Below are 25,449 nucleotides of genomic sequence, written 5' to 3'. Positions count from 1 at the left end.
ATTCTGACAGCTCAGGTTGAGCAGCGAAAACAGGTTCAAAAAAAGTACACAATCAACGAAGAAAAGACCAAAAAAAAAAGCATCGTGTCATCGCCTGTTCACTGCTGATAACATACACGTATGTCGGTGATCTTGGAAAATCAGCCCAAAGCTGCCCGCGGCGTTTTTTACGTATCGACTGCGACAAAAGGTCGGGAAACGCCTGCATGTGGCACCATCCGGGGGGGAAGGGGGACTGAAGACCCAATGAAAAGAACAATGCACCCCTGAGCAAGGATTCCAGTCGATTCGATTGCTCAAAGCGGAAGTTCTCAGCAAAAGTGACCACTAGGAGTCCGCGGTTTATTTTTTCAGGGAGGGTCGGGTCCAGACTGGGTTTCGATTCATGGCTTTTTGCCTCCTGTGAGTTTCCCGCGGGCGACAGTGGGGGGAGGGTGGCCCGGAGCTTCTTCACCTTCTCCAGAAAGGAAATGGAAAGGAAAGGATTACGCTTGGCTAACGTTGATGATGCAAAGGGCGGTAGAAAGAGGAGGACGAGCATGGACCGATGACGGAAGGGCGCTGTTTGTTACGGACGGCATCGAGACGTTTTTTTTCGGATGTCGCCGGAACCTGGACCATCTGTCTTCGTTGCTTGCATTGTCAGGCGGCTGGTTTTTGAGAAAACAACGGGGGAAAGATAACGTCTGACAGCGGCAGGTTCAGCCACATTCTGCCGTCCGTTCTATCAGTGCTGTTGGTCGAACGACACACGACCGTGCAGCAGCAGCTTGTCCAGTATAAGCACTTGCTTATCTGCCCCATCATCTGTGCGAGAACCATGTGGCATCGATCTTTTCGGCAAGACTCGTATCTAGAACGTGTCTGGAATCGAAACCTCTTCCACCTGGTCCGGGCAGACTTGTCGGTATACCTTTCCCGCGGGAAAATACTAGGTATCCATTAGCTACTGAACAAGGATGATCGAATCAAACCCGCTGCGGCGCCGCTGCTACTGGCCCGACGACAGAGTTTCGACAGGCAACGCCCGATGTTGCAGCCGTCATCGGACGTCCTTTTACTTGTCAAGATTGGCCCTTTCAGAACAGTTTCTATGACGAGTGGCTTTGGTGCCAAGTCGACGTGGCACGGGAGCGGAGCGCGAGATGCAGTGAGGATGCGGCATCGCACGCCACCATCTGATTCGGCATGCATCGCCCGATCATGCAACAGCGGACCAGCCGGCTGAGCGTCGTTGTCTTGATAGGTTACTTGTTTTAGTATTTGTTCCGAATTCAAGGTCTGGCTTTCGACAGTTCTCCAGCAGCTAGCGAGGGCTTCGACGGCAGTGTGACAAGGAGCTATTGACGAAGAAGCTTGAGGGCCCTGGATCTGTGTACCACGAGCGGACCTCTTGTTTCTCTCAATGGCCGAGTCGTTCAAAGAGCGATGGCCGTACGGAGTTACACCGTCGCCGGTGTCCTATCAGCAGTGCAAGCAGCAGAGCTCTTTCACATGCCATCTGTCCAACAGGGGGGGGTGCGCTTTTGACAGCTGTACGGAGTACCCATCAATACCCCAAGAAGTCATTCCCCCTGTTCACAAGTTCTTGATAGTACTCGATTCAGACCAGGTTACAAGATACCTGACCCTGCACTCCACGCTCTGTCAAGAGGACGGGCAGAGATGTGTCATCCCAGCTGTTATATCAATGAGCAGTTTGATGATCTTGCCGGGTATTTGAAACACAATGCTCGCAAGCTGATCAACGGCTCGAAGACAAGACTTAACATCGAGAACGAAACTACGCCGACAATGTGCATCAGCTCGACTTGCAAGTATCTGGAAAAGGGCGGCGACACTGCATTTGACAGAAAACGAGAAGCGCTCGCTGGTGGATGTCATCGCTCAACAGCGGCTTACGGTCACTCAGCATGTTCTACCCGGATATCTCGCCCCCCCTTTTCATACAACTGGACTGCAGTCTACATCAAGCCGCCTGTGGTCGCCATAAACAAGCCAACGTCGCATGCTCCAGTTTCTGGCCTTCGAGCAGCTGACAGCTTAGGTATTCATCATTCTGAGCTAAGACTGCCGGCCCGGGCATCTGGCTTGCCTGGCTGTTGAGCGGGCCTCGTTTACTACTAGAGTTCCTAGCGTGGTCGCTTGGAGAACTCAATTGCTGCTTGTCTTTCCCGCGGACAACTTGGACCTGGCGGGATTCTTCTCTCCTGCATACATGCTTCAGCATAAGGTATGGTCTATATGGTTGTGCATATTGCCTACCACTGCTGAAGATTGATTCGATGCCTCAGATGCCAAAAGCGGGAGCGAACATGCACGAGAGTCAGCAGCGGCAGAGCGGCGGCAGGCCGTACAGATCTCACCTGCGGCCGGCGTGTGTGCCGTGCCGCCGCAGAAAGTCGCGATGCCAGACCGCAGGCGATGCTGCCGTCTGCCTGACCTGCCGTGCCCATCAGACCGAATGCTACTTTCCCGGCGACTCGCGGGAATCTGCATCTTCGGAACCTGCCCGCCGACGCCGCCGTGTGGAAGCCCGGCCCTCGTCTTCTGAGCCTTCCGGAGCGAGCCCCCTGAGGGTTGCACAGGCCGCGGCATCATTCCGCGAGGGCTCCAAGGCCAATACATCTGCGCCTGTGGTTGGGCCAGTGCCGAATATTCCTCCGAGACCTATCGCCGGCATGTCGAGAACCGGTCAAACCTATCACGACCCCGAGGAAGAGTCAACGCTGGCACTGGGCTCCGACGATGACCAGCACCTCAATCTACACATAGTAGGACCTGCTGCTACGAACGACAGCCAGGTGTTGTCCACATATCTCTCGGGTATCCCCGGTGCAACCCGGAGTACGCGGATGATTATCCCGGAGCCCGCAAGCTGTTCGCGGCCAGTGCTGTTTACCGAGGTTCAGAAGAGGCCGTTCGGCGTCAAGTTGAATCGTAGCCCTTCAGCTGAGAAGCTGGAGATCATTGAGAAACTCCTGGAGCCTCATAACGAGGCTGTTATTGACGAGTTGGTCGTCCTCTCTTTGACATCTTTGCCTTCTCACGTAGCTGACTCTTCTTCTTCTGCTGTAGATACTTCAGAAAAGTGAATGTGTGCCTTCCGCTGTTGGATGAAGCCTCATTCCGCCGTCAATACCAGGAAGATAAGACGCGGATCTCGCCGGCGCTCATGGCCTGCCTGTACGCGCATACGATTGTGTATTGGCAGAGCTCGCCTATTCTGAGCCGCTACAGGTGCCCAGAGAGCCGCTTCATCTGGAACCTTGCCAACGAGGCAGTATATTCCGAGCTCCATCTATCACCTGGCATGTCTATCATCAAAGCGATCGTGCTGAATGTAGGCGGACGCCCTACTACCTCTCTGATAGGCAACGGGGTGTTACTAGGGTCTGCAGTTTCAATGGCACATTCTCTAGGGCTGAATCACAATCCTCTCCCGTGGAAGATTCCGCAGCAGGAAAAGTATCTTCGCATGAAGATTTGGTGGGCGCTGTTGGTCCATGACAGATGGTACGTGAATTTCGCCTGTGAACGGCCAAGACGGATTAGAAGGGACTGAAGAAAATGGGAATGGAGAGAGAAGCCACAATGCTGACTTCCAGTCATGAATCTGCAGGACAAGCCTGGCGCACGGCACGCCGCCTCACATCCAGAGATCACAGTACGATGTGCCTCCGCCGACTCTGGAGTATCTTGGCGAGACTCTGACAGAGACCAACAACCCACGGTCTGAGCTGAGAGCCAACGTCTTTATCTCGCTGGTAACGCTGAGCGAAGTATTGGGCCGGTTTTTGCAATATGTGTACTGCGTTGGGCGAGATAAGCCGACGACCACCGATCTCGAGCATGCATTGCATCAATGGATTGAGACGCTGGAGGGCCCCTGTCGTCGGATTGTCCTCCGCGGGTCTCATCTGGACGTCACCGGGGCAGCAAACCTTCGCCTGGCATTCCTGACTGCTAAACTGCTTCTGCAGCGGATACAGCTCGAGGCCGAGAAGCAAGGAGACTGCGTCAACGAAGAGGGTGTAATGAACCGCTATTCGGAAGCACGCATGACTTCCGAGGAGATTCTCATGCTCATCCAGGACCTCCAGCCGGAGAATCTCGGTGACTTCTGGATGTCCGTGAGCGCCTTTTCCTTCCCGGCCGCCGTCAACTTTTTGCTACGATGCGCGCTGGAGACGGAGAATTCTCCCGAAGGCCTCGCCCAGAGCCCCTCGTTCAAAATCGCCCGCGATCTCATCACCACGCTCCGCTCGCACCAGGAGCAGCACAGGTGGGATCTGGGCGACGTCTGCCTTGCCCAGCACGCCGAGATTGTAGACAAGATGCTCACGGGCGCGGTGCCGGACGAGCAGGGCGGCAACAATAGCAGCTTGGACCTGCAGGACTTTGACGTATCGATCCTGGACCACATCTTCCCAAGTGTATGGGACCCTTTGCAGAATGCTTGGTAGATGCACAAATCCGTATCGACTTTCTGCTTCTGGGATAGACATAAAGGGGTGCGCAAAAGATGCTTGTGGAGTTGAGTCAGAAGCTCCGGGAAGAGTCCTGGTTTGCTCGCTGTCCGCGGCCAACAAGTTTCCCGCGGCCAAGCTAGGGAAGCCAAACACACTTGTCCGGCGAGATATCCACCGTCGCGATACGATATCGGAAGTGAAGAAAGTTGTGTTTGATAAAGATGTCTTTGGTTTTCTTTAAAAGGTCAAGATGGTATCAAAGTTTCCATTGTCCTTCATCGATCATCAGGAGTTGCAAGTCAAGATCGAGACTTATATATCAACACATTGCTTTACCTTGCATTTACAAGGTGACCTGCTTACATTGCGATTTGACATCTCCATCCAAGATCAGATTCACCTTCAACTCTCATCTCTCAGACTCTACAACCGTCCGACATGGCCCCAGGAGCTCTCATCGGATCCGAAAGTCCCCCTCTGGCCCCCCTGCCAGGCAAGCTCGACGTCGTCCCTGCCCTCTACGCCGAAGTTGACGAGAACGACCTCCGCGAAAAGGCCAAGGCTCACCTGGCCTACTACGGCACCAAGTTTCACGACGATGTGATTATTGGAGCTCGGGGGATGTACCTCTACACAGCCTCTGGCCACAGGATCCTTGACTGGACCTCGGGCCAGATGTCCTGTCTCCTCGGTCACGGACACTCCGAAATAGTCAAGACGATCCATGACCACGCCATGCATCTCGACCATCTCTTCTCAGGCATGGTCTGCCCGCCCGTCATCAGGCTAGGAGAGCGCCTCTGCAAAGCCCTTCCCGACGGCCTAGACAAGGCCTTCTTCCTCTCCACCGGCGGCGAGAGCAACGAGGCCGCCATCAAAATGGCCAAAATCTACACCGGCAAGTGGGAAATCGTCGGCCTCGGCGCGTCCTGGCACGGCATGACGGCGCAAGCCCTCGGCGCGCAGTACCACTTTGGCCGCAAGGGCCAGGGCCCGACCATCCCCGGCCAGTTCATGCTGCCCTCGCCCAACGCGTACCGGTCCCAGTTCCGCAAGCCCGACGGCTCCTACGACTGGGAGGCCGAGCTCGACTACGGCTGGCGCATGATTGACCTGCAGTCGACGGGCAACCTCGCCGCCTGCATCGTCGAGTGCATCCAGAGCTCGGGCGGCATGCTCGTGCTCCCGCCGGGCTACCTCGCCGCCATGAAGCGCCACTGCGAGGCCAGGGGCATGCTGCTCATCGTGGACGAGGCCCAGACGGGCGTCGGCCGCTGCGGCGACTTCATGGCCATCAACCACGAGGGCGTCGTCCCCGACATCCTGACGCTCTCCAAGACGCTCGGCAACGGCCTGCCCCTGAGCGCCGTCGTCACCAGCTCCGAGATCGACCGCGTCTGCGAGGAAAAGGGCTTCATGTTCTACACCACCCACGTCAACGACCCCTTGCCCGCCGCCGTGGGCGACAAGGTCCTCGAAATCGTCTTCCGCGACGACCTCGTCCGGCACGCCCGCGCGGCGGGAAAAGTCCTCCACGACGGCCTCGCCCGGCTCATGGCGCGGTACGGCTGCATCGGCGACGTCCGCGGCCGCGGGCTCATGGCTGGCGTCGAAATTGTCGCCAGCAGGGAGACCAAGGAGCCCGCCCTGGAGCTGGCCAAGCGCATCGGCGACGCGGCCTACCGCCTCGGCGTGTGGGCCAACCTCAGCAGCCACCCGAGCTTCGGGGGCACCTTTCGCATCGCGCCGCCGATTACCGTGACGGCGGAGCAGATTGAGGAAGGGTTGGACATGTTGGAGAGGGCCTTTAGGGAGACGGAGGGGACGATGCCCCTGTACGACTGAGGGGGTGTTGAGGAATCAGTGTTTGGAGATGGCGGTGGTTAAATGTTTATGATCGGGCTTTGGACGTAATACCATGAGAATCAACGGGTTTGTTTGAAACGCTGGCATGAGGAGATTTGAAAAGGGGGGTTTAACCCTTGATTTGCATTGGGCTTGTTTGGTTTGCGAGTTATACTGTTATAGAATGAAAGTCAGGCATATAGAATGTTGATATTAAATAGCCTGTGATGGATATACAAAGGCTTTCTCTCGAGATGCTTGTGCTAATCGTTTGAAAGAAGAATACCGCGGCCAACGTAGAGTCCTCCTACGCCGCATCACTCGAAAGTAGCTATCCAGGGCAACGATTTTGTCTTACCTATATCACTGGTGTAAATAATCTCTGTTTAAGAGACAAGAGGTAGAGAGACTTCTACTGTGGCTATGAGAGACAGAAGAGGAAAAAGGTATCATTCATAAGCTCATCATACAAAACCCAGCAACCTTCGCCCTGCCTTATCAATGAATCCGAAATATCACACAGTCCTCGCTTGCTCAGTTGCTTTTCCCCATTTTCATACCATGAACTTTGACACAAAATAAAAAAACAAACAAAAAGCCCCCTCGAGTCGGGTATAGTTGTTCCAGTCAATCAAAACGCCTGCTGTCGGAGTAAATTTTCGATAGAAAAGAAAGCCGCCATGCTCGCTCGCTATATGCCGCAACGTGGAGATCCGTTGAGAAAAATGAAAGATCTTCCAAGGAGTGTGTAGTTGTGAATTTTCGTGCTGCTCAGTTGACTGTGGTTCGCGTAGTTTAATTTTTGTACGACTGCGGACCTTTTCTGCTATGGATATCCGGGATTATGTGCGGTTTCGAGTGGTTTATCGTCCTTCGGTATCGTATAAATTCATTGTGACCGCAGTTTGAGGTGTGGGCTCAGCCGTCTGAAGATGCTGCGCGCAGCGACGCCGAGAACCATCAGGACCTCCAATCCGACAATGCCCATCCAAACGGTGTTGAGGAGCTTCTCTTCGTAGTCCGAAGCGTAGCCGTTGAAATAGTCCGAAGACATGGAGTAGCTGGACATGCTCCGGGCCATGATGAATATCGATGCGTGGACGGATCTCCTCGACTCAAGCTGTGCAACAATTGTACGCGGACAGGCTCCAGGAGGCGCCTTTGGACCTTGGGTGACAACTGCCCTGAACGACACTGCGGAATCCTCGTCAGAATAGGTGATGAGGCACGAGGGAGAAGGATATAAAGACAGCGAGAACCAGCTGGCTTGAAACACATTGGCATCACTGCATGCCCAACTCGAGCCCAACTCACATCCCCGCCGCAAAGGTCGGTCACGAGTGGCATACGAGGGTGGCGGCCACGGCAAATGTCGCAAAGGATCGGGCGATTTCCTTACCTCTTCTTATAGCAGGCTATCCAAGATTCACAGCAGAAGACCGTCGTATGGCATCTGATGGGCGCCAACGATGTTCACGGCTTGGGGGATGTCCAAGTCAAATCCTGCCACTTCGTACAGGTCACAACCAACTGCAAAGGTCCCGCTGGCAAGTGGGAGAGTGATTCAACGGCCGGCTGGCTGATCTGTGATGCGAAAATCTCCAGACCCTCAAGAGCGGCGGTCGGGGCGCAGAGATCGAGTCGGTGCTAGTTTGTATGCACTCGAGTGGATTCTTCCCTCCAGCAAGTGCGTCGCGTGAGCGAAGAATCTGGCTGGCCGTACCCTGTCCTGGCCTGGTCCAGCAGCGACTATTGGACGGCTATCGCGAAGGCGTCGAAACAGGGCCTCGAGCAAGGCGAAGTGAGGGCTGCTAGGAGGAAGAGCGAGGAGAGTGAGAACCAAGTTCGGTGACGCTGGACAACGGAAGGGACCGTGTTGAAAACGTGGCTTTTGCCGTCTTATGGTTCTGCGGGCGGCTGGCCTCCTGCTTTGCTGGGGGATAAATTCTCCTCTTGGCTGTCTTGTCTTTTCCATGGTAACGGGTTGCCCTTGTCGCCCTTCAGCACTCAGCCCCACGTGCGACCAGCTTCATCGTGCTCGGGTCAATGAGACCTACATGAATGTGTGAGCAAGACTAGCCACGGGCGAGATTGAGGCTGTTTTACGGCTGCCGAGAGTGGAGCCGCATCCCGGGCACGACAGACAGGTCTCGACGCCCAAAGTTCAGCCTCTTGAGTGTCTCTCGAGGATCAATAACGGAGGTTCATCCGCCAGACGAAGCGGCGTTGGTCTTTGCTTCGTGATCCGTACGGATACGCGAAGACGCTGGAAAACTTGCCTCTGCAAGTTGGCGGGTTGGGGCTTGCAGCATGCCAACAAGGGTCCAACTCATAGCCCCCGCTCGGTATCCCTGTTGTGCCCTATGGGGAATGTAGCCGTCGGACAAGGGTAGTAATAGAGGCAATCGCTGAAAATGCGGTGACGCCGATTCATACAAGTGCATTTGGCTTCGACATGGTGATTCGAGAACCATTGTCGATAAAGGTTCGCGATAGTACTCGTGTTGTAACGCTTTCTTCATCGTCACCTCGATAGCCCAGGATGTAGCTGAAGTTGCCAATAAGAGCCGCTCAGATATGCATCAAATGATCTCAAGGCTGGCAAAAAGCAAGAGTATACCCGGGCGGCGCGCAGCCGCACTAGCCGCAAGCAGGGAGGTGCAGCCGCGTTATTGGCAGTGTTGAAGGCAATTTCGTTGTCAATGGCTGGCTGTAAGACATGTTCCATATTGCTGAGTATGTGAGCACACCATCTTGAGGAAGGGAACCCCCTGCCTTCAGAGTGAGACAGTCAAAACCATGCAGTCGAGATCGTACTGTAGCCTCGACCACGACGAAACCATGATTCGACGCTCTGTGTGATACGTAAAGGGCTCCTCTGCTCTTGACAAGGGCGTGCATTAATGATGGCCTCGCTTAATGCAGACATCGTCGTGGCCCGCTCCGCATCAAGTCCCATTTCTCCAGACCTGCGGAGTCCAGCGCTATAATAGCCCATAGGCGATAAATGGTGCGTCTTGTCTGCACAGTGAGTAGTAGATGGTATCACTTTGAATGGTCTCAGCCGTTGATGTTGGCCATGTCTCTTTGACGGCCTCTGGATCTGCGCAGGTCGGCTTTGGTCGCAATATCAGACCCTGGCCCCAAGCAGTTAGCAAAGAGATTGCTCTAGGAGAAACTGAGCTAATTCCAGCGAGGTTCAGGTAGATCAAGGAGCTCCCCGAGCTGATCAATGAGTAGATCAAATGGCCTCCAAAATAGCACGATGCGCATAAAGGAGAACGTCTGCAGACGGGCAATATGCGATGTGTCAACAGGGATATCTGATGCATCATAAGATCTTCCTCACCTGCCGTCTGATCGTCCAAAGGCCTGATCGAGTTTCATGGCAGTTGCAGATTGTCAGGAGAGCAGTGAAGAAGAGAGATATTGCATCTTTGCACATCTGGCTGTCGAGAGGGAGATTTGATGAAGCTCCAAAGGTTTGATGCCAGGGAAGGCGAGTGGGCAGTGTTTCAAGTGAGGCAGGAAGTACATGGAAGGGTGTCCACGTGACCGAAGTCTCAGCCACAACCTACTGATGAGCGAACCTTGAAGCTTCTTCTTTTGAGGCTCGAGGAATGGGCTTGAAACTTGCATCACAGCAGGCGACCTTGCTCTCCTCCTGTGGGTAAATTGCGCAATGTTCGAGCGGCGGAGGACTGAGCTTCTATCGATAGGTATGGGCACAATTGACTGGAAATACGATATTATAGAGATTGTGGCGTCACTAACAGGCGACACCCGCTGATTAGCGCGAGCTCCATACTAGGTCTCAACGAGCTCGTCTTCCCGCTCAACTAATGTAGCTCCCATCTCCCATCTCAGTGGCTTGTCCTGGTTTGGTGATGGGGTCGCCCTAGATCAGCAGCTATCATCATGCACTCGTAAGCTCCCTACGAACAAAGGTGGAATCACCATCAATCTTGTAGGGGACTTTCTGACTCTCGACCAGACCCACGAAATCGGGACTCCAACAAGCCTTGCAAGTTATACCTCCCAAGAAGCGTGTGCCAGTTCGACCACCAAATCACGTCTACCTTACCTATATTTGGCTGCCTCGCATCCTTTGCTAGCGTTTTGCTTGCATCCATGCACCGGGTTGGTAGCCGGCCATGCAAGAAATGGCCTCGTCAAGGGGCAGTTGCAAGAAAATTCGAGCAAACACTCGAACAGCAAAGAAAGTCGAAGCCCTCGTCAAAAGGCCATCTTTCACATGCCAAACATGAGACGACGTCATCTAGTCTGCTGCTGAGCCACAGCGTTCGCACGCCTTGACAGCTTAGGTACGCACCGCCACAGCGCCTAGCTGCTATGTACCTGCTAGCTTCTGGTCTCGACCCCTTCTTCATGATGACGTCGCACAGTTGCCCCGCCTAAACACCCCTCAATCAAGCTGGTGCTTCTCCTGGGTGTTGCGATACTAAATTGCGCGGCTGCCTCCCGCCAGCTGCAGTGAAGCCACGATCCATATAAATTGCCACGCTTGTGCTCGTCATCGGCTTGCATCATCATCCTATTCCATTCTCACTCCTGGCAACACAACCTCAAACAAAGAAAAACATCTGCTTCCAAACATCTACGACACTTTCAACACACCCACCCACATACACACACACACACACAAACCATCCACAACCAACAAGATGCCTGCCACCGTCTACGTCAAGAACATTGCCGCCGCAACTGGCGATGCTGAAATCAAGGACTTTTTCAGCTTCTGGTTCGTTTTACCCCTCCCCAAGGTGCCAACCGAGAGTTAAAGCTAACATCTCTGCAGCGGCAAGATCAACGACATCAAGGTCACCACCGAGGGCGAGACGAAAAGCGCAGAGGTCATCTTCGAGAAGGAGACGGCCATGAAGACTGCCCTGCTGCTGAACAACACACAACTCGGCCCCAACCACATCACCGTGTCCAGCGCCACTGGCGACTCCGAGGATGACGGCTCGCACTTTGCCCACTCGGGCAACAATACGGACGAGATTACGCAGGAGATGAAGCCGCGCACCCGCATCCTGGCCGAGTACCTTGCCCACGGGTACGTTGTTGGTGATGCTGCGATTCAGCGCGCCATCGAGCTCGACCAGAAGCACGGCGTCTCGTCGCGCTTCCTCAGCACCATCCAGGACCTCGACAAGAAGTACCAGGCCACGGACCGCGCCAAGACGGCCGACCAGAGCTACGGCATCACCCAGCGCGCCGGCAACTTCTTCAGCGGCCTGAGCAGCTACTTTGAAAAGGCCAGCAACACCCCCACCGGCAAGAAGATTGCCCAGTTCTACCTCGACGGACAGCGACAGGTGCAAGATATCCACAGCGAGGCTCGGCGGTTGGCTGATCTGAAGAAGGAGGAGCACGGCGGCAGCGCGTACAAGGCTGCTGGCCTCGATAAGGTCTTTGGCAAGCAGCAGGAGAAGGAAAAGGAGCAGCCCAAGGAGCAGGAGAAGGAGCAGCCCAAGGAGCAGGAGAAGGAGCAGCCCAAGGAGCAGGAGAAGCCTGGCGACGCCAGCTATGCTGCCGCCGCTGCTCCTGGCGGCGACTCAAAGACTGCTTAAAGGAACATGGAGCGTGTTAAATCCCGTGGCATGCCGCGCATGATGTTATGAGTTAGGGAGATACGTGTTTACAGTATTCACGCAGTTGCATGGATTTTCTCGTCAAAAGGGTTTACGGATTCAAATCGCAGGCATGGGATAGTTTAGCGGTGCAATAATTGATGCTGTCAATTGACGAAGAAGTAAAAGATCCAATTTTGGTATCCAAGTTTGACTGGTTCAAAAATGTCTACGATATGAAGTTACGGGCGGTAGGATATTGTGGTGCGATGACTGATGATAACGACCTAGTAGTATTCCTAATGATGATGCTATTGTCTCTCATGCTCTCTTGCCCTCGGATGTCTCTCACTCTCATCCTTGAAAATAACGATTGTAGAGGTCATGTCACGATCATTGGATCTCAGTGTGGAAATTAAAGCCATGAATTCATTATTGTACAATAAATGCCAGTTTCTCCCATGTTTCCCAATGCTCCCCAATCTCCTCCACTTCCGCTCTTATTTGTTCAACGGAGTGTCTATGATGGTATTTAATGGACGGCCTGTGAAGCCGCGCAGCCTTAGAAGCTACTCACAGTTTCCAGGTTCCTTGGAAAACTTGTGTTCGAGGACATCGTCCAGGGGGCCCTTGGGGTTGGATGTGAGATTCTGTCATCACACGCCTTGTGGTTAGCAACTGATTCTGCGTGCTGTGGTATTAACGAATACAAAGAGGGTCAGGCTGGTTTCTGACATACATCAAGCTGGCTCTTGGGGTCTTTGTTTTCTGACTTGTCGTAGTTGGGTCCCTTGCCGGATCCTGTGGGATCTTGGAGCTGGCGGCCGCTCTGGCGTTCGGGAGGAGGGGATTGACGTCCTTCAGGCATGATGGATGGATGTGTCTGTTTGATTAAATTCGGTGGATGAAGGTGATGGTGATGTTGTTCTTGGATTTTCGCGTTGCTTTGATGGTGGTATGGGATGATTGCAGGACAAAGTTCAATTGATGTCGTGCTCTGGTTCAGTTATATGCAATCGCAGCCGTGCTTGAGTGGTGGATGGACCCCTGACGTCAGCGCCATCATTGGTCGCGCTATTGCATCATGTTGATGTCGTGCAAGGAGAAACGGGGGAGCATCGATCGAAGGGCGGATAAGATAAGTTAGAGGCGCGAATGAATGAGTGGGATCCTTTACATGGAAACTGGATTCACTGTGGAGAGGAATCTGGGATTGGTTGATCGGAGCTGGAATCTGCATCTTGAGATGCGGTCATGTTGGAATAAAGCCCCGTTGGATGTCGTTTGCCGGCAGTTGTGGTGGACACCTTGTTTGTGCCGCCAATACCCTAGTTATGGAGATGTAGGTACGAGATGGAGGCCGAAACTTCATTGTCTTGTATCATTGGACAGACATTGTCTCAGTGTGTACTTGCTCGTTTATTGAGTCAAGGTTCATCTCCTGCGGTCACCGTTCGATAGTAAGCACAGGTATACAGAACAAGACGTCATGAAGCTGACCAGTACATACACCGTACAGTAGGTATAAGACGTCTCTTTGCATACAGCAAAGGTCAGGAGTCGACATGATTAGACAATTTCTCGAATGATTGCGAACCCCTGTCTGGAAACCCCGCAGGTGAACATTGTTCAACACTCGTCAGTCATTGCTGCACTGTATAAGTGGACTGTGTCAGGAGATGAGGCCAAGGACGAGTGTTGAGATGGTAAGCTCTCCATTGGTTATCCGTGTGATCTATTAGGTATCTATCAAGGCACCCTATCAAACATGGCAACAGGGCGTGTTTGCTCCAGGTTGCTCAAGAAGTACAGAATGGGTTACGTTGACCTAAAGTGGCTGTATGTAGCAGCAGCTGTCCTTTGTTGCGTTCAAGGTAACATGAAGGAGTTACCATGGGCAGGCACCCTGATAGGAACAACTGGCCTCTTGCTGCGGTAATAGCTGAGGTCCACGGTGTCACGCATCTTGGCGCACCATTTGGTGGTCATCAATCGTGGACATTGTTTGATCAACGAAGCCGTTGATGCATCAAAGTTTCCTCAACTGTATCCAGGCTTCAAATAGGTGAGGTGCACAGCTGCTGAATAACCCGACCGCATGCACCCGACAGCACCCACCACCGCCTGCACCAACCAACCTACCTACCGAACCCCCTGAAGCACCAGCACCAGCACCAGCACCAGCACCAGCGGCTTGTCGGGATCCCCCGTAGTAGAACCCTCTGTAGGTGAGGCACCGTGCCACCCTGAGGCACCGTACCAAATTCTCGAGCCCCTGCCGGCACAGTACCACAGGTTGGCACCATGCCAAGTGGTGCCGGCACGGTGCCAACAAGGTGCCAACAAGGTGCCATAGAGGTGCCAGAGAGACCCACAGGTGCCAGCGAGGTGCCATAGCCCAAAAAGGAAATTCCGCATCTTCTTCTAGATACCTTCTATTACACCCACTTTCTCTATATACTATAGGTATTTTTTTTCTTACAGAAAATTTTACACTTATAGGGAATCGAACAGGGCAAAAATGCAAGTTTATTACTACTCTAACCACTAGACTATCTAATACTACAGCGTGGTAGAGACCTCTGTAATTGCCCTTGTATAGGGACCCTGCTGGTGCCTCAGTACCTTAGTACCTTGGCACCTGGCACCTCTATGGCACCTCTGTGGCACCTCGTTGGCACCTGTGGGTCCTCTGGCACCGTGCCGGCACCCTTTGGCACCTTGCCGGCACCTATGGCACCCTGTTGGCACTGTCCTTACAAGGTAACTCAATCCCACCATTTTCTACTACGGCCGTTTTAGTGCCCGCAGGCCACCACAAGATTCCACTCACCCCGCACCCAACCAGCCCAATAGCGAGCGCAACCACCAGACCGAAGGGGGTGCCTGGCCCGTATCAACAAATCCGGTGACCTCGGCCAGCACGTCTCAAGCTCTCTCTCTCGCCTCAGCCCGGCCTCGACGCCTTCACGACACGACACGACACACCGCCGCCGCCCCAATCTCGTTTGCCCGCCGCCGCTCTTCTTTCTGCTTCTCTGCGCAACAGCAGCCCCGAACCCTGCCAGCCACCGCCGTCACCGGCCCGTTGAGCGAGATTAAAGACCACACAGATCGAGCAAAGACCAGCAGGCGGGAACGGGCGAGGAAAAGGGAAATAGAAGAATAAAGGGAACACGAGATTGAAGAACCGAACAGAAAAAAGGGCGCGCCCCGTACAAAAAGCATAACAATGCCGGATCTCAACTCGGTACCTCCCTCCCCTCGCGTCCTGGCCAGCGCCACAGCCTCTCGTCGTCAGTCCGGCAACCTGCAGTCCGCATCCTCGCCGCCGCAGTCCGCCTCCTCAGTCAATATCCTGCCCTCCAACCAGGCCGCCGTCAACCAGCACGTTCCGGCCCAGCCTCTCCCTTCTCCCGGACTCCCGCCGCAGTCGCCCATGGGCTCGTCCGATGCCGCCGTCGGGCCTGGCCCGGGTCCTCTGCGACACCCGCGGCCGCTGACGGCTTCGGAACTTCACATGCAGCTGGAAAAGGAGCAAGAGGCAGTGGTATGGACAACTCCCCCCCCCCCCCCCCCTTCCCCCTCTCTGCGCGCCGTTGCCTTCCCTTATACAACAGCCACCATGGCGCAACCGTCGACTGACCAGTGGCAGGTGAATCGTCTGACTCGCGAGCTCTCGCTGCTTCGTGCCGCCCACAATGCGTCGGTTGCCTCCAACGCCTCATCGACATCGAACGCTACCTCTTCCCACGACCCCATCGTCGAATCCTCGCTCTTGTCTGGCTCCGGGTTCTCGATTCCCACCTCTCGCCGCCACCACAGGACCTCGTCCTCTACCTCCCAGACGTTCCCCAACCTCGCCTCGTCGTACGAAGCCCGAGCTCGAACGTCCCATCCGGCATCGCTATCACGTCAGAATAGCAGTGCGTCTCGCAGAAGCCAGACTGGATCGCCCGCGCCGCCCAGCTCGATAGATCCGTCCACCTACTTCCATCAACAGAGGAACCCGGCAGCCGCCAGCTCCGTCATGATGAGCTCCGTAGTTGCTACCCCTGGCAGCTCCGTCCCCGGTGACCAGATGAGCCCCGGGCTGCTGCCCGCAACGCTGCGTTACGAGGAGACGGCCTTTTACCGACAGGAGCTGGATAATGCAAAGAAGGAGAACGAGGCCCTCAAGCGCCGCATCCGAGAGCTGGAGAGAATCGTTCGAGAGAGGCGGTCGAGTGATGCGAGCAGGAATAGGAGCGACAGCGCGAGCACCACGGCGAGCGCAAGCATTGCACCGGGCGGAGGCGTCAGCATTGCTGGCCCTCGAGACAGCATCTATGGCCAGGGCCGAGACCGCGAGCGAGCCATGCAGAGCACCACGAGCTTGGCTGGCGGAGTCAGCATTGGCGTCCCCGACGAGGAGGTCAAGGTAGGCGAGAGTGCCGCAAGCGGACGACCCGTAAACGACAACTAGAAGTGATTCTCGAGTACTCCGTACCAAATCGACTAGATCACAAATTTGCAAAGACGAGCGGGTTTCGCTATGGAAGGGTTGGGCTCTACTGTCCTAGGGGGGATATCTTAATGGCGTTTCGGGAGCTTTATCAGCGAGACTGTTGAGACGATTCTCAGAACAGGGTTGCTTTCTTTTGTTGCCTTTTTTTTTTTCTCTGCCCTCTCGGGTTTGCTTCTTCACTTGGACGGGGCAGAAAAAGACCGATGGCTTTGGTATCTCGTAGAGTTGTTTTCTTAATTTCCTTGTTTCCTTGTCAGTTCTCTTACGGTATTACAGAGCACTAAAGCAGCTTGATGCCGAGTAAGGCAGTTTAGCTTCACCATCAGGAGATTAATGACTCATGATTTACACTCTTTGTTTGATACTACCTGCTACCCAGTTTCGCTACATTAAACAAAACAACTCCAACTTCCTCTGCTCAGCGTCAGAATACAAATGTCCAGTGTCCCCCCACGCGTGGTTACTCGGCATTAAAACAACACAGAGAGTCCTAGAGGTGCTCAAGCCACGGATGATGCCTCGTCGTGAGAGGACGTGGTCTTGAGCTTCTTCGCCCTCTTCTTGAGAACCTCTACCAGAGGCTTCTCATCATCCGTGTCATCAGATGTAGCGAAATAGTCGCTATAATCCGTCCTCTGCAAGCTCCGATGTCGTTTCGACCGCGTTGCCCTCTCGCTGAGAGGCAAGTCCTCCGAGTCAAGACCCGAGTCTCTAGCATCAGTCATCTCCAAACCAGGTTGGCCGTGCTGCGGTGCCGCCTCAACCTCGCCTTGCTCCCGCTCCTGCTCCTGCTCCTCGTCCTGGCCATCTCCATCTTCTTTCTGGCTGCTTCCATCGTCGTCGTCGTCGTTGTCGTCGTCGTCGCCTGCCTGCTGCTCCACCAATCGTTCACGTCGACGCTTTTCGCACAGGTACATGATCACGTCGCGGATGAGCTTGCCCATCTTGACGCGCTCGTTGGAGGGCGAGTCCTTGTAAATCACGCCGACAGCGCAGCGGAATATCCACGACTCGTATGTCTTCTCCTCGAGCATTCTGGCAAGGAGATTCTTTTCCTGGGCCTGCGCCTCGAGGACGGAAACAAGGCTCTCGTTTGTGGCTCGCAGCTCCTTTGCCTTGTTTTGCTCTTGCTCAAGTTGGCGTTGGAGGGCCTCGTGTTCTATGGATTGGATACTCTTGGACTCCTGGCTGGCCTTGTGCTTTTCCGCTGCGAGCTCCTTTCGGAGAGCAATCTGGGCTGTTTTGATTTCCTCAACGTCCGCTTCGGCTATGCAGAGTTCTTCCTCGAGGGCCTCTATGGTGTTTTCATAGGCTGCGATGTCGGCCGAGAGGGATTCGTTTTCGGTGCGAACATTGTCGGCTCTTTTCCGTTCTTTCTTGAGCTCGTTTGTGGCGGCAGTGAGAGCATCTTGGAAGTGTCTGTAATCTGCTTCGACGACGGACTTTTCCTTTTCTCTTTCTTTGTTCGAGAGTTCTAGGGCTGCGTCAAGCTCGCGGTATTTCTTCTTGAGGCTGTCGTATTTGCCTTGGGCTTGCTGTTCTCTCTTTTCGAGATCCAGGACGAGTCGAGCCACGGGATATTGATCGATGATGGATTCTTCGCGAGCTTTGGTTGTGGCTTTGGTCTTGGGAGAGGAAGAAGACTCCTTATGTGCAGAGATGCCGTTTCTCGCAGGGCTTGATCCAAAGAGAGGCTCCTTCTTGAGGCCCCTTTGCTGGCTTTGGCGAGAGTTTGGAGCTTCTTCACCTCCGGACTCTGTGGCTGAGGGCAATGTTGGTGGCGAAGCGAATTGCGCTCGATTGGAGCCGTTTGCTTGCTTCTGCTGGCCACGAGGAGTGGTGACGGGAGGCATCGTTTGCTGCTGACAGAATTAGCGACTGCGTCGGTAATTTGGGAATAGAGTCAGAAGGTTTTGCGTACTGGAGGCTTGCGAAGCGATTGAGTTGATATCGGGCAAACGCAGCAACCTTGACGGTAGGTGTTTAGTGCTTTCGAGAGATTTTCTGAAGTTGGAGGGAAGAAGAAGAGGAGGAGGAGAAAAGCAAGAGATACTTAATCAGCTCTTCTTTGCATATGCTCTATGCCTGCTGGTCCGCCAATGACATTGCAAGGGCTATGGGTGAATCAAAAGTGAGCGAGGGTTGAGCTGAACTTCTCGGGCGAGTGAATGAAGTGCCCATCAGGCCCCCTCCCCCCCTCCACTGTTCTGCCAACACGTTTCCAGTTCTACACCAGGAACTAATTCTTCTCGAGATTGTTGAACAATTTACACCAGTGGCTGGAGAATGATGTCCATTCGGGTTTTTTTGGCTTTGTTTCATGAAGCCATCGCGAGATTTGTGTCTCAAGATCCAGGGGCTACCAATTACTACCTTGGTATACAAAGGAATGCATGCCACAACACAAATTACCACAGGATATACCGTTAAAGACTGCAATCAATGCCATATTCAATACAATATTCATGGCCTTATTTCTTCTGGAAAGTCATTGTTGCTGATGCGTGTTGAAATCTCCTACTTGGGAGGGAGACTCCTCGGAATATACATTCAGCCGAAGCGATGCCAAAACCCCAAACCCCCTGAATCCTGCACTCACGCCAGCACTCTTAATCAGCCTGACAATTCAACACCACTCCCTTGGGATCCCTAGTCTCAGCATCTCCCCACGTCGCCTCCCATCCGTGATCCGCCAGATAAACCTTCCACGCCTCGTCATCGTCCTCCAGCCTGCGCGACACATCCGGGATGACGAAAAAGGCCACAAGCCCGCCCAGCACGGCAAACGCCGAGCCGATGAGGAACGCAACCTGGTTCCCCTTGTCGGGATTGCCGGCGTACTTGTTGAGGATGGCCGTAAAGACCTGCGTGCCGATGGCGGCTCCGGCCTTGGAGCAGGCGCTGATGAGGCCCATCATCTGGCCGCGGATGGACGTGGGAAAGCACTCGGAAGCAGTCAGGACGACGGTGCTGCCAAGTGTCATGCTTGTCAGCAGTCTGTTTCCGCGACTATCTCACTAGATGATGAAGGAGAAGGGAACAGGGCTGGATCTGATGACATTGATACATACCTTCCGGGTCCCACCTCGCCGAGCGTCAAGAAGATGCCATAGAGCACAACGAAGAGAGGAAAGACTGTCTGGATAGGGCCGATTGCACCCCCAAGCACAAACCCAAGTATCGCTTGCAGCCCGAAGCCGATGGCCATCGTCTGCCGTCTCCCGATCCTATCAGACAGATAACCTCCCAAGAAGGGCCCCGGGAGGTAGAAGCAGTTAATGAGAACTCCCCATCCCAGAGACTTGGTCAGGCTCTGTCCCACATTGGCACGGTTGATGATGGTTGAACTGAAGATGCCAAAGGGAATGGAGATCCAGTTATACAGGAACCAACTGGCCGCGGCTCCTACAAGTGGCCGGTAGTACCGCTTCAGGGCCAGCCGGTACGGCACTCGCTGCTTTCGCATGGCAGACTTTCGATACGCCGTGGCAACGGCCATGCGCATACGAAACCAAAAGATGCCGAGCGGAGGGATCGCGCCAAGGGCAAACGACGTCCGCCAGACAATGTCATACTTGTCCTCTCTCTGGCCGACGCACAGCAGCAAGAGGAGTGGCACCAGCCCGCCAAAGACATACCCAAGGTCCGAGGAGAAATCCGCCAGCATGGCAAACATGAAGCCGCGGTGCTTTCGGTACTGGTGGCTCTCGTCCGTGGCCTCGACGGCACCGGCGCCCGACACGGGATACTCGCCTCCGGCACCGACGCCGGCAACGCCCCGGGCGACGATGAGCATCCAGAAGAGGCCCTTGGGCGAGGTGCCGTTGGCGGCGGCGGACATGGCGATGCCCAAGACGAGGAGGATGGTGGTGGCCACGGCGCCCGTCTTGCGACCCAGCTGGTCGACGACAACGCCGAAGAAGAGCATGCCGATGATCATGCCGATGAGGAAGGCGTTGCTGAGGCGCGAGTAGATGGAGTTGGAAAGGTCATTGGGGTAGACGACTCCGAGGAGGAGCTCGACGTTGCCTATCACGGCCGCGTTACTGTGATGCGTTGAGCTTGTGGACTTTTGTCGTGGGAATCGAGAGACGGAGGACCGCGTCTTACTAGCCGTCGGATCCAATGGCCAGGCCTGAGAAGAGGACCATCAACCAGACTGAGAGCTTGCTATAGTAGCCCTTGGGAGCCTCAATCACGCTCCCGGCCTCAACATCGACATTTTTGCCCTTTTCGTCATCTTTCGTTACATCCTCGGCCACTGTCTCGCCAACAGTCTTGGATATAGTCTCAGAGGGTACAGCCTCCACGTCAAGGGCCTCGTTTCCCTTTGGTCCGGTAGCCATGGTGATTGCAGTTGGAGAGTTCTACCAGGTCCTCCTCTCCGCTTGGATTTGTCTTCATCCAAGTGCACCCGAGGCCGACTAACACGAAGAGGGGCTATAGAGAAGGAGGCTGCAGGTAGGGTTACATGGGCTCTTGTTCAGGTTCATGCTGGCCTTGGACGGATACAGAGACAAGACTCGCAGCACTTTAGGTGTTTTCCTTGTCCTGCTTGGGACGCTATCCGGTTATTCAGAGAAGATCGGCATCGCATTTGAGATAACGAACGGTCTGAGACAGGCATGTCTCTCCCTAGTGATGACAGCCAAAATGCTAGCTCTGGGAGCCAAGATAACCCCTCCTCGGTAACTTTGAGCTTCTGCACAAGACATTCTCATGAGACTACAAAGAGCATGATCATGCTTCTGCTCGATGCCGGTCTGTCAATCCGTTCCCGAATCGATAGTTTCCTACCAAAGCTTTCAGCGCCAGCATCACCTGCGACAAGAACCAGGGAACCGCATCGCCAATACGACGTCATGATACAATGCTGTCCCAATTCAGTTGGCCGACCCTGTGGCTTACTTTGAGTTAGAGATGGAGTGACATTCATTGTGGGTAGGCTCAGTAATCACATCCATGTGTGATAGGTTACTGCGATATGAAGCAGACGAGAGGTAACAAACATGCGGGCATAGTTTACAATGTTCTCGGTGCATCGAGCTAACTTTAGGACAGGTTCAACTCCAGTATTCGCGCAGATGATAAACAAGCCAAAGACGGATACAGCACTGTCCCCCACATATACGAGTACGTCCACATCAAGCAGCGCCGAGTCGATTCCCAAGCAATTCATTGCAGTATTAGATGTTGCTGCAAAGCAGGGGAGTGCGTCACATCTGCGGACTCTGGTGCGGCTGGGGACAAGTCCGTCCATTCAGCCTATTAGCCGACGACTCAAGCGGTTGTCAGACACTCGCTGTGCTTAATCTGCCATGAAGTCTGTTTGAGCCTCTCTTTCATCGCATCGCAGAAGACGTGATTGTATACTGTGTACACACTCGCGATAGTCCTGGCTTGTCGAACAGGTACGCTGCACAGGCAATCAGTCAATAGTCTCCGTGTTGCAGTTTGTATTCTGACCTCTCGACGACAGAATCCGGGATTACGCCTGGCTCTCTGTGCTTGTTATGAAAGCTATTGCAAGACACGATGGGCGGCCAGACAATTCCCGGTGAAAAGGGTGCAGCCCTTCCGACGACAGCAACACCATCACCACCACTCTTGCAAAGAGAACCATCTCAGCACCATGCTATATCAAGGAGATTCCGCATCTCCATCTTGGCAATCCTTATGCTCACTCCTCTTCTCCTCTTGAAAAACGCCCACAACAGCCCCTTGTCCCTCTACACCTCCCCAAGCTCCCATCACAGGCCAGACGTTGCCAGCGTCCAGAAATGCTCCATCGACAATCTCAAGTCAGACCTCTCTTTCCTCGACGGCGCAAAACCCATTCAGACCGCAGAGTTCATCCTCCGCAGAGATCGTCTGGCACAGGCCCTCGCCGCCAACAAGGTCGACGCCTTCGTTCTCGAGCCGGGCTACACGTTCCAGTACTACGGCAACGTCTCGCAGCAGGACTGGGAGCCATGGGAGCCCGAGGAGCGGCCTTTTCTCATGCTCATCATGCCGCAGGTGTCACCCAACGGCAGCGTCTCCGCCAAGACGGCGTTCCTGTCGCCCCATTTTGAAGAGGGCCGCGTGCGCATGCTGGGCATCCCCTCTCGTGACGATGCCGAGCTGGACATTGTCGTCTGGGAAGAGCACTGGAACCCGTACACGACGCTCCTCGGCTCGAGGCTATTCGCTGGCAGCGGCGACGAGGCACCGACGCTCATGATCGACGAGGAAATGCGCGACTTCATCGTCCGCGGGCTCACTGCAGCAAGCTTCCGTACCGTCGGCCTCAGCCCCGAGGCGGAGCTCGTCCGACAGCAGAAGACGGCGGCCGAGGTGGAGATCCTCCGGGCCGTCAACACGGGCACCGTTGCCGCCGTGCGGGCCATGCGGCCGTGCCTCGTCCCCGACCTGACCGAGGACCAAGTGACCACTATCCTGGACCAGACGCTGCTCTCCATTGGCTTTGGGCTGTTCTTTGACATTGTCTTGTTCGAGGAGCACGGCGCCCTCCCGCACGGAGGCTTCGTCACGGGGGGCAAGAAGCTGACGTACGACTCCATGGTCGTCATCGACGTCGGCGCGCACTACCTCGGGTACTCGTCCGACATTTGCCGCAGCTTCATGATTGATCCGCCTCCAGGAAGACGACGACGACGACGCGCCCAACAGCCCCCTGCAGACTCTCTGCGTGCCGAAAAGGAAAAAGTCTGGCGCATCGTCCTGGACGCGCAGACCGCGGCCGCCAAGGCTATGAGGCCCAACGGTACTGCTGCCAGCGTCGACATTGCTGCCCGGACAGTCATCGAAGGCGCGGGCTACGGATACGGGTTCACGCATCGCCTTGGCCACGGCATCGGCATCAAGGCGCATGAGTCGCCGTACCTGAATAAATGGAATACAGGCTCGCTGCTCAAGCCGGGGATGACGTTCACCAACGAGCCGGGTATTTATCTGGAGGGAAAGTTTGGCGTCAGACATGAAGACGTTTACTTGGTGACGGAGGATGGCGAGGCAGAGCTCCTCACAGGCCAGCGAGCAAGGGGAATCTATGAGCCTTAAAAGGAGGCGAATGTACCAAGGATATAACAGGTGGTGGGGGGGGGGGGGGGGGGGGGGGGGGGGGTATCATTCAGGACTCCTGTCTAGAGAATATCTCATGTGCCGATTCCTCTCCCTCTCCGTGCTTGCCTCCCGCTATATACAATGTCATGGAGCTACGACACCATCGTACCATCACATCACCACGTCCGAAGAAACAGCCCCATCCACAGGAAACCCACTCGCAATGGCACTCCTCGGCAAACTTCTCAGCCAGGGCGACCCATCAGCCTCAGGCACGATACTGTGATTCAGGCTGCAGCTCACATAGACGTTCCCGTCGGCATACGCCCAATCCGCCACCTCCGTCGTGCTCTCGGCCACCTCCCCGGGGAACGGCGACGCGCTCACCGCGGCACAGAACCAGGACATGTGCTGGAAGACGTCGACCAGGGTGCGGATCTTTGCGCTGACGCTCATCCGGATCCACGACCCTTCCGTCTCGACGTGGATGAACCTCAAGCCCGGACACTGCGCGCCCTGGCCGTCGCTGCCGTCCCAGACGGACATGCCCGAGAATGCCTCTCCCTGGAGGAGCGACGATGCCGCATTGAAGAGCGCTTCGTCCAGGCATTGCAGCACGATGGGCCCGCATTGCGGCCACTGCCGCTCGGTGTACTCTGCCACCGTCATGCAGACGTGCTCGGCCGCCGTCCCCGTCACCACCGGCAGGGACGCCAAACGGATATACGCGAGATCGCCGAAGCCGCCCCCCAGAGGATTGAAGAGCTGACACTCATACCTGAACTGGACAATGTGAAACCCGTCCGCGGGTGGTCTGTCCGGCCTCTTGAGGACAATGTCCCAGATGGCCGCCTCGGCAAAGTGCATCTGGACGTAATGCGGCGACAAGAGCAGCCTCTTCATCTCGGCGACGAGCGTCGCAGCCGCATCCCCCGTCGTGATGAGCGTGTGCAGCGCGCGCGCAATCTGCTCCGGCGAACCCCCCGGCGACTGCTCCGGAAACTCTCGATGCCAGAAGCCGCACAGCAGCCGCAGCGCCAGCTGGAAGTCGATGCCCCGGGCATTGATCGACCACGTCAGCGGCCGTCTCGACAGCCCCGGGCCGAGCTCCTCGAGCACGCAGCGCGCCGTCTCCGGGCCGTTGAGTATGAGCACGAGCTGCCTGACGGGGCCCTGGAACAGCAGCGAGACCTGCCGCGAGAGCTGCTCGCCTGAGGGCTGGTCGGCGTCGTGGTAGAACCGGAACAGCTCGTCCCAGAGCTGCCTCGCGAACGCGGCAAGGAGGCGGTCCACGACGATGTCGAGGTTGGGCCGGACGCGGCGGTGCGTTGGGAGGTAGCAGTAGTAGTGCGCGAGGAGGAGCTCGCTGCCGCCGAGGCCGTCGGCGAGCGTCTTTGCAAAGGAAGCGACGAGGGCGCCTGCGACGAGGGGCGGCAGCTGGACCTCAATGCTGTTGTTGCTTTGAGACTGCTGGGAGAGGCATGCTGGGAATGGGGGCGTGGGAAGCTTGATGCGGGAGTTGTAGGCGGATGGGGAGGATGAGGGCTGTGGTGGTGGTGGTGGTGCGGGTGTCGTGCTCCTCAGGGTCTCCAGGGGCGGTGGTGGCATTGTCTGGTCATGGCTGTGTGTCGACTGATGACGATGAAGAAGAAAGAAGAAGAAGAAGAAGAAGAAGAGAGTATGAAAAGAATAAGATGAGTTGTGACAAGAGTGGTTTGACGAGAAGGTGTCATGCGTGTAAGTCGTAACGTATCAAGAATGAACATCAAGGCGTCGTCGTCGTGTAAGCCATAAGCCGCATCACCAATAGGCTACACCACCCTTCTCAGACTTTGAACTTGAGCTTTTTTGCACCACCAAAATCCCCCGAACACGCAAACCGAAATTCCCCGCCCAGAAGAGAAAAAAAAAAGAGGGTGCGTTTAGTCCAGTGCTCATCTCAATACATAATGTCAAAAATCAA

At 55.1% G+C, this 25,449-nt stretch overlaps 9 protein-coding genes across 9 annotated transcripts; 5 read left to right on the top strand and 4 right to left on the bottom strand.

The window, feature by feature from the left end:
* Window positions 1–2,315: 2,315 nt before the first annotated feature.
* Window positions 2,316–4,466, top strand: TRIREDRAFT_60931 (N-terminal binuclear Zn cluster-containing/DNA binding domain-containing protein; the record flags this gene model as incomplete). Its single annotated transcript, XM_006965141.1, has 3 exons — window positions 2,316–3,013; window positions 3,079–3,516; window positions 3,623–4,466. The coding sequence occupies 3 exons, from the start codon at window positions 2,316–2,318 to the stop codon at window positions 4,464–4,466; spliced, it is 1,980 nt and encodes a 659-aa protein (XP_006965203.1).
* Window positions 4,467–4,910: 444 nt separating this feature from the next.
* TRIREDRAFT_107172 (4-aminobutyrate aminotransferase-like protein) lies at window positions 4,911–6,317 on the top strand (the record flags this gene model as incomplete). Its single annotated transcript, XM_006965140.1, has 1 exon — window positions 4,911–6,317. The coding sequence occupies one exon, from the start codon at window positions 4,911–4,913 to the stop codon at window positions 6,315–6,317; it is 1,407 nt and encodes a 468-aa protein (XP_006965202.1).
* Window positions 6,318–10,936: 4,619 nt separating this feature from the next.
* On the top strand, window positions 10,937–12,094 carry TRIREDRAFT_77747 (uncharacterized protein). The gene is made up of 2 exons (XM_006965139.1): window positions 10,937–11,079; window positions 11,137–12,094. The coding sequence occupies exons 1-2, from the start codon at window positions 11,003–11,005 to the stop codon at window positions 11,912–11,914; spliced, it is 855 nt and encodes a 284-aa protein (XP_006965201.1). The 5' UTR covers window positions 10,937–11,002; the 3' UTR covers window positions 11,915–12,094.
* Window positions 12,095–12,483: 389 nt separating this feature from the next.
* Window positions 12,484–12,782, bottom strand: TRIREDRAFT_61078 (uncharacterized protein; the record flags this gene model as incomplete). Its single annotated transcript, XM_006964982.1, has 2 exons — window positions 12,484–12,564; window positions 12,654–12,782. The coding sequence occupies 2 exons, from the start codon at window positions 12,780–12,782 to the stop codon at window positions 12,484–12,486; spliced, it is 210 nt and encodes a 69-aa protein (XP_006965044.1).
* A 2,364-nt stretch (window positions 12,783–15,146) lies between these two features.
* Window positions 15,147–16,379, top strand: TRIREDRAFT_77744 (uncharacterized protein; the record flags this gene model as incomplete). The annotated part of the gene is made up of 2 exons (XM_006965138.1): window positions 15,147–15,464; window positions 15,570–16,379. The coding sequence occupies 2 exons, from the start codon at window positions 15,147–15,149 to the stop codon at window positions 16,377–16,379; spliced, it is 1,128 nt and encodes a 375-aa protein (XP_006965200.1).
* A 542-nt stretch (window positions 16,380–16,921) lies between these two features.
* TRIREDRAFT_107168 (uncharacterized protein) lies at window positions 16,922–18,274 on the bottom strand (the record flags this gene model as incomplete). Its single annotated transcript, XM_006964981.1, has 1 exon — window positions 16,922–18,274. The coding sequence occupies one exon, from the start codon at window positions 18,272–18,274 to the stop codon at window positions 16,922–16,924; it is 1,353 nt and encodes a 450-aa protein (XP_006965043.1).
* A 756-nt stretch (window positions 18,275–19,030) lies between these two features.
* TRIREDRAFT_60988 (uncharacterized protein) lies at window positions 19,031–20,572 on the bottom strand (the record flags this gene model as incomplete). The annotated part of the gene is made up of 3 exons (XM_006964980.1): window positions 19,031–19,391; window positions 19,493–20,467; window positions 20,532–20,572. The coding sequence occupies 3 exons, from the start codon at window positions 20,570–20,572 to the stop codon at window positions 19,031–19,033; spliced, it is 1,377 nt and encodes a 458-aa protein (XP_006965042.1).
* Window positions 20,573–22,097: 1,525 nt separating this feature from the next.
* On the top strand, window positions 22,098–23,483 carry TRIREDRAFT_61304 (Prolidase/Aminopeptidase P-like protein; the record flags this gene model as incomplete). The annotated part of the gene is made up of 1 exon (XM_006965137.1): window positions 22,098–23,483. The coding sequence occupies one exon, from the start codon at window positions 22,098–22,100 to the stop codon at window positions 23,481–23,483; it is 1,386 nt and encodes a 461-aa protein (XP_006965199.1).
* A 115-nt stretch (window positions 23,484–23,598) lies between these two features.
* On the bottom strand, window positions 23,599–25,171 carry TRIREDRAFT_77743 (uncharacterized protein). Its single transcript, XM_006964979.1, has one exon. The coding sequence runs from the start codon at window positions 25,092–25,094 to the stop codon at window positions 23,658–23,660; it is 1,437 nt and encodes a 478-aa protein (XP_006965041.1). The 5' UTR covers window positions 25,095–25,171; the 3' UTR covers window positions 23,599–23,657.
* Window positions 25,172–25,449: the final 278 nt, after the last annotated feature.

Source organism: Trichoderma reesei (assembly GCF_000167675.1).
Source record: "Trichoderma reesei QM6a unplaced genomic scaffold TRIREscaffold_8, whole genome shotgun sequence".
Lineage (NCBI taxonomy): Eukaryota > Fungi > Ascomycota > Sordariomycetes > Hypocreales > Hypocreaceae > Trichoderma > Trichoderma reesei.
The sequence above is the reverse complement of the archived record's forward strand: the minus strand, read 5'-3'. Positions and strand labels throughout refer to the sequence as shown.

Coding starts and splice junctions, on each gene's coding strand:
- TRIREDRAFT_77747 (XM_006965139.1), top strand. CDS start 11,003: ATGCCTGCCACCGTCTACGTCAAGAACATTGCCGCCGCAACTGGCGAT. Junction 11,080..11,136: donor AAGGACTTTTTCAGCTTCTG/GTTCGTTTTACC, acceptor ACATCTCTGCAG/CGGCAAGATCAACGACATCA.
- TRIREDRAFT_77743 (XM_006964979.1), bottom strand. CDS start 25,094: ATGCCACCACCGCCCCTGGAGACCCTGAGGAGCACGACACCCGCACCA.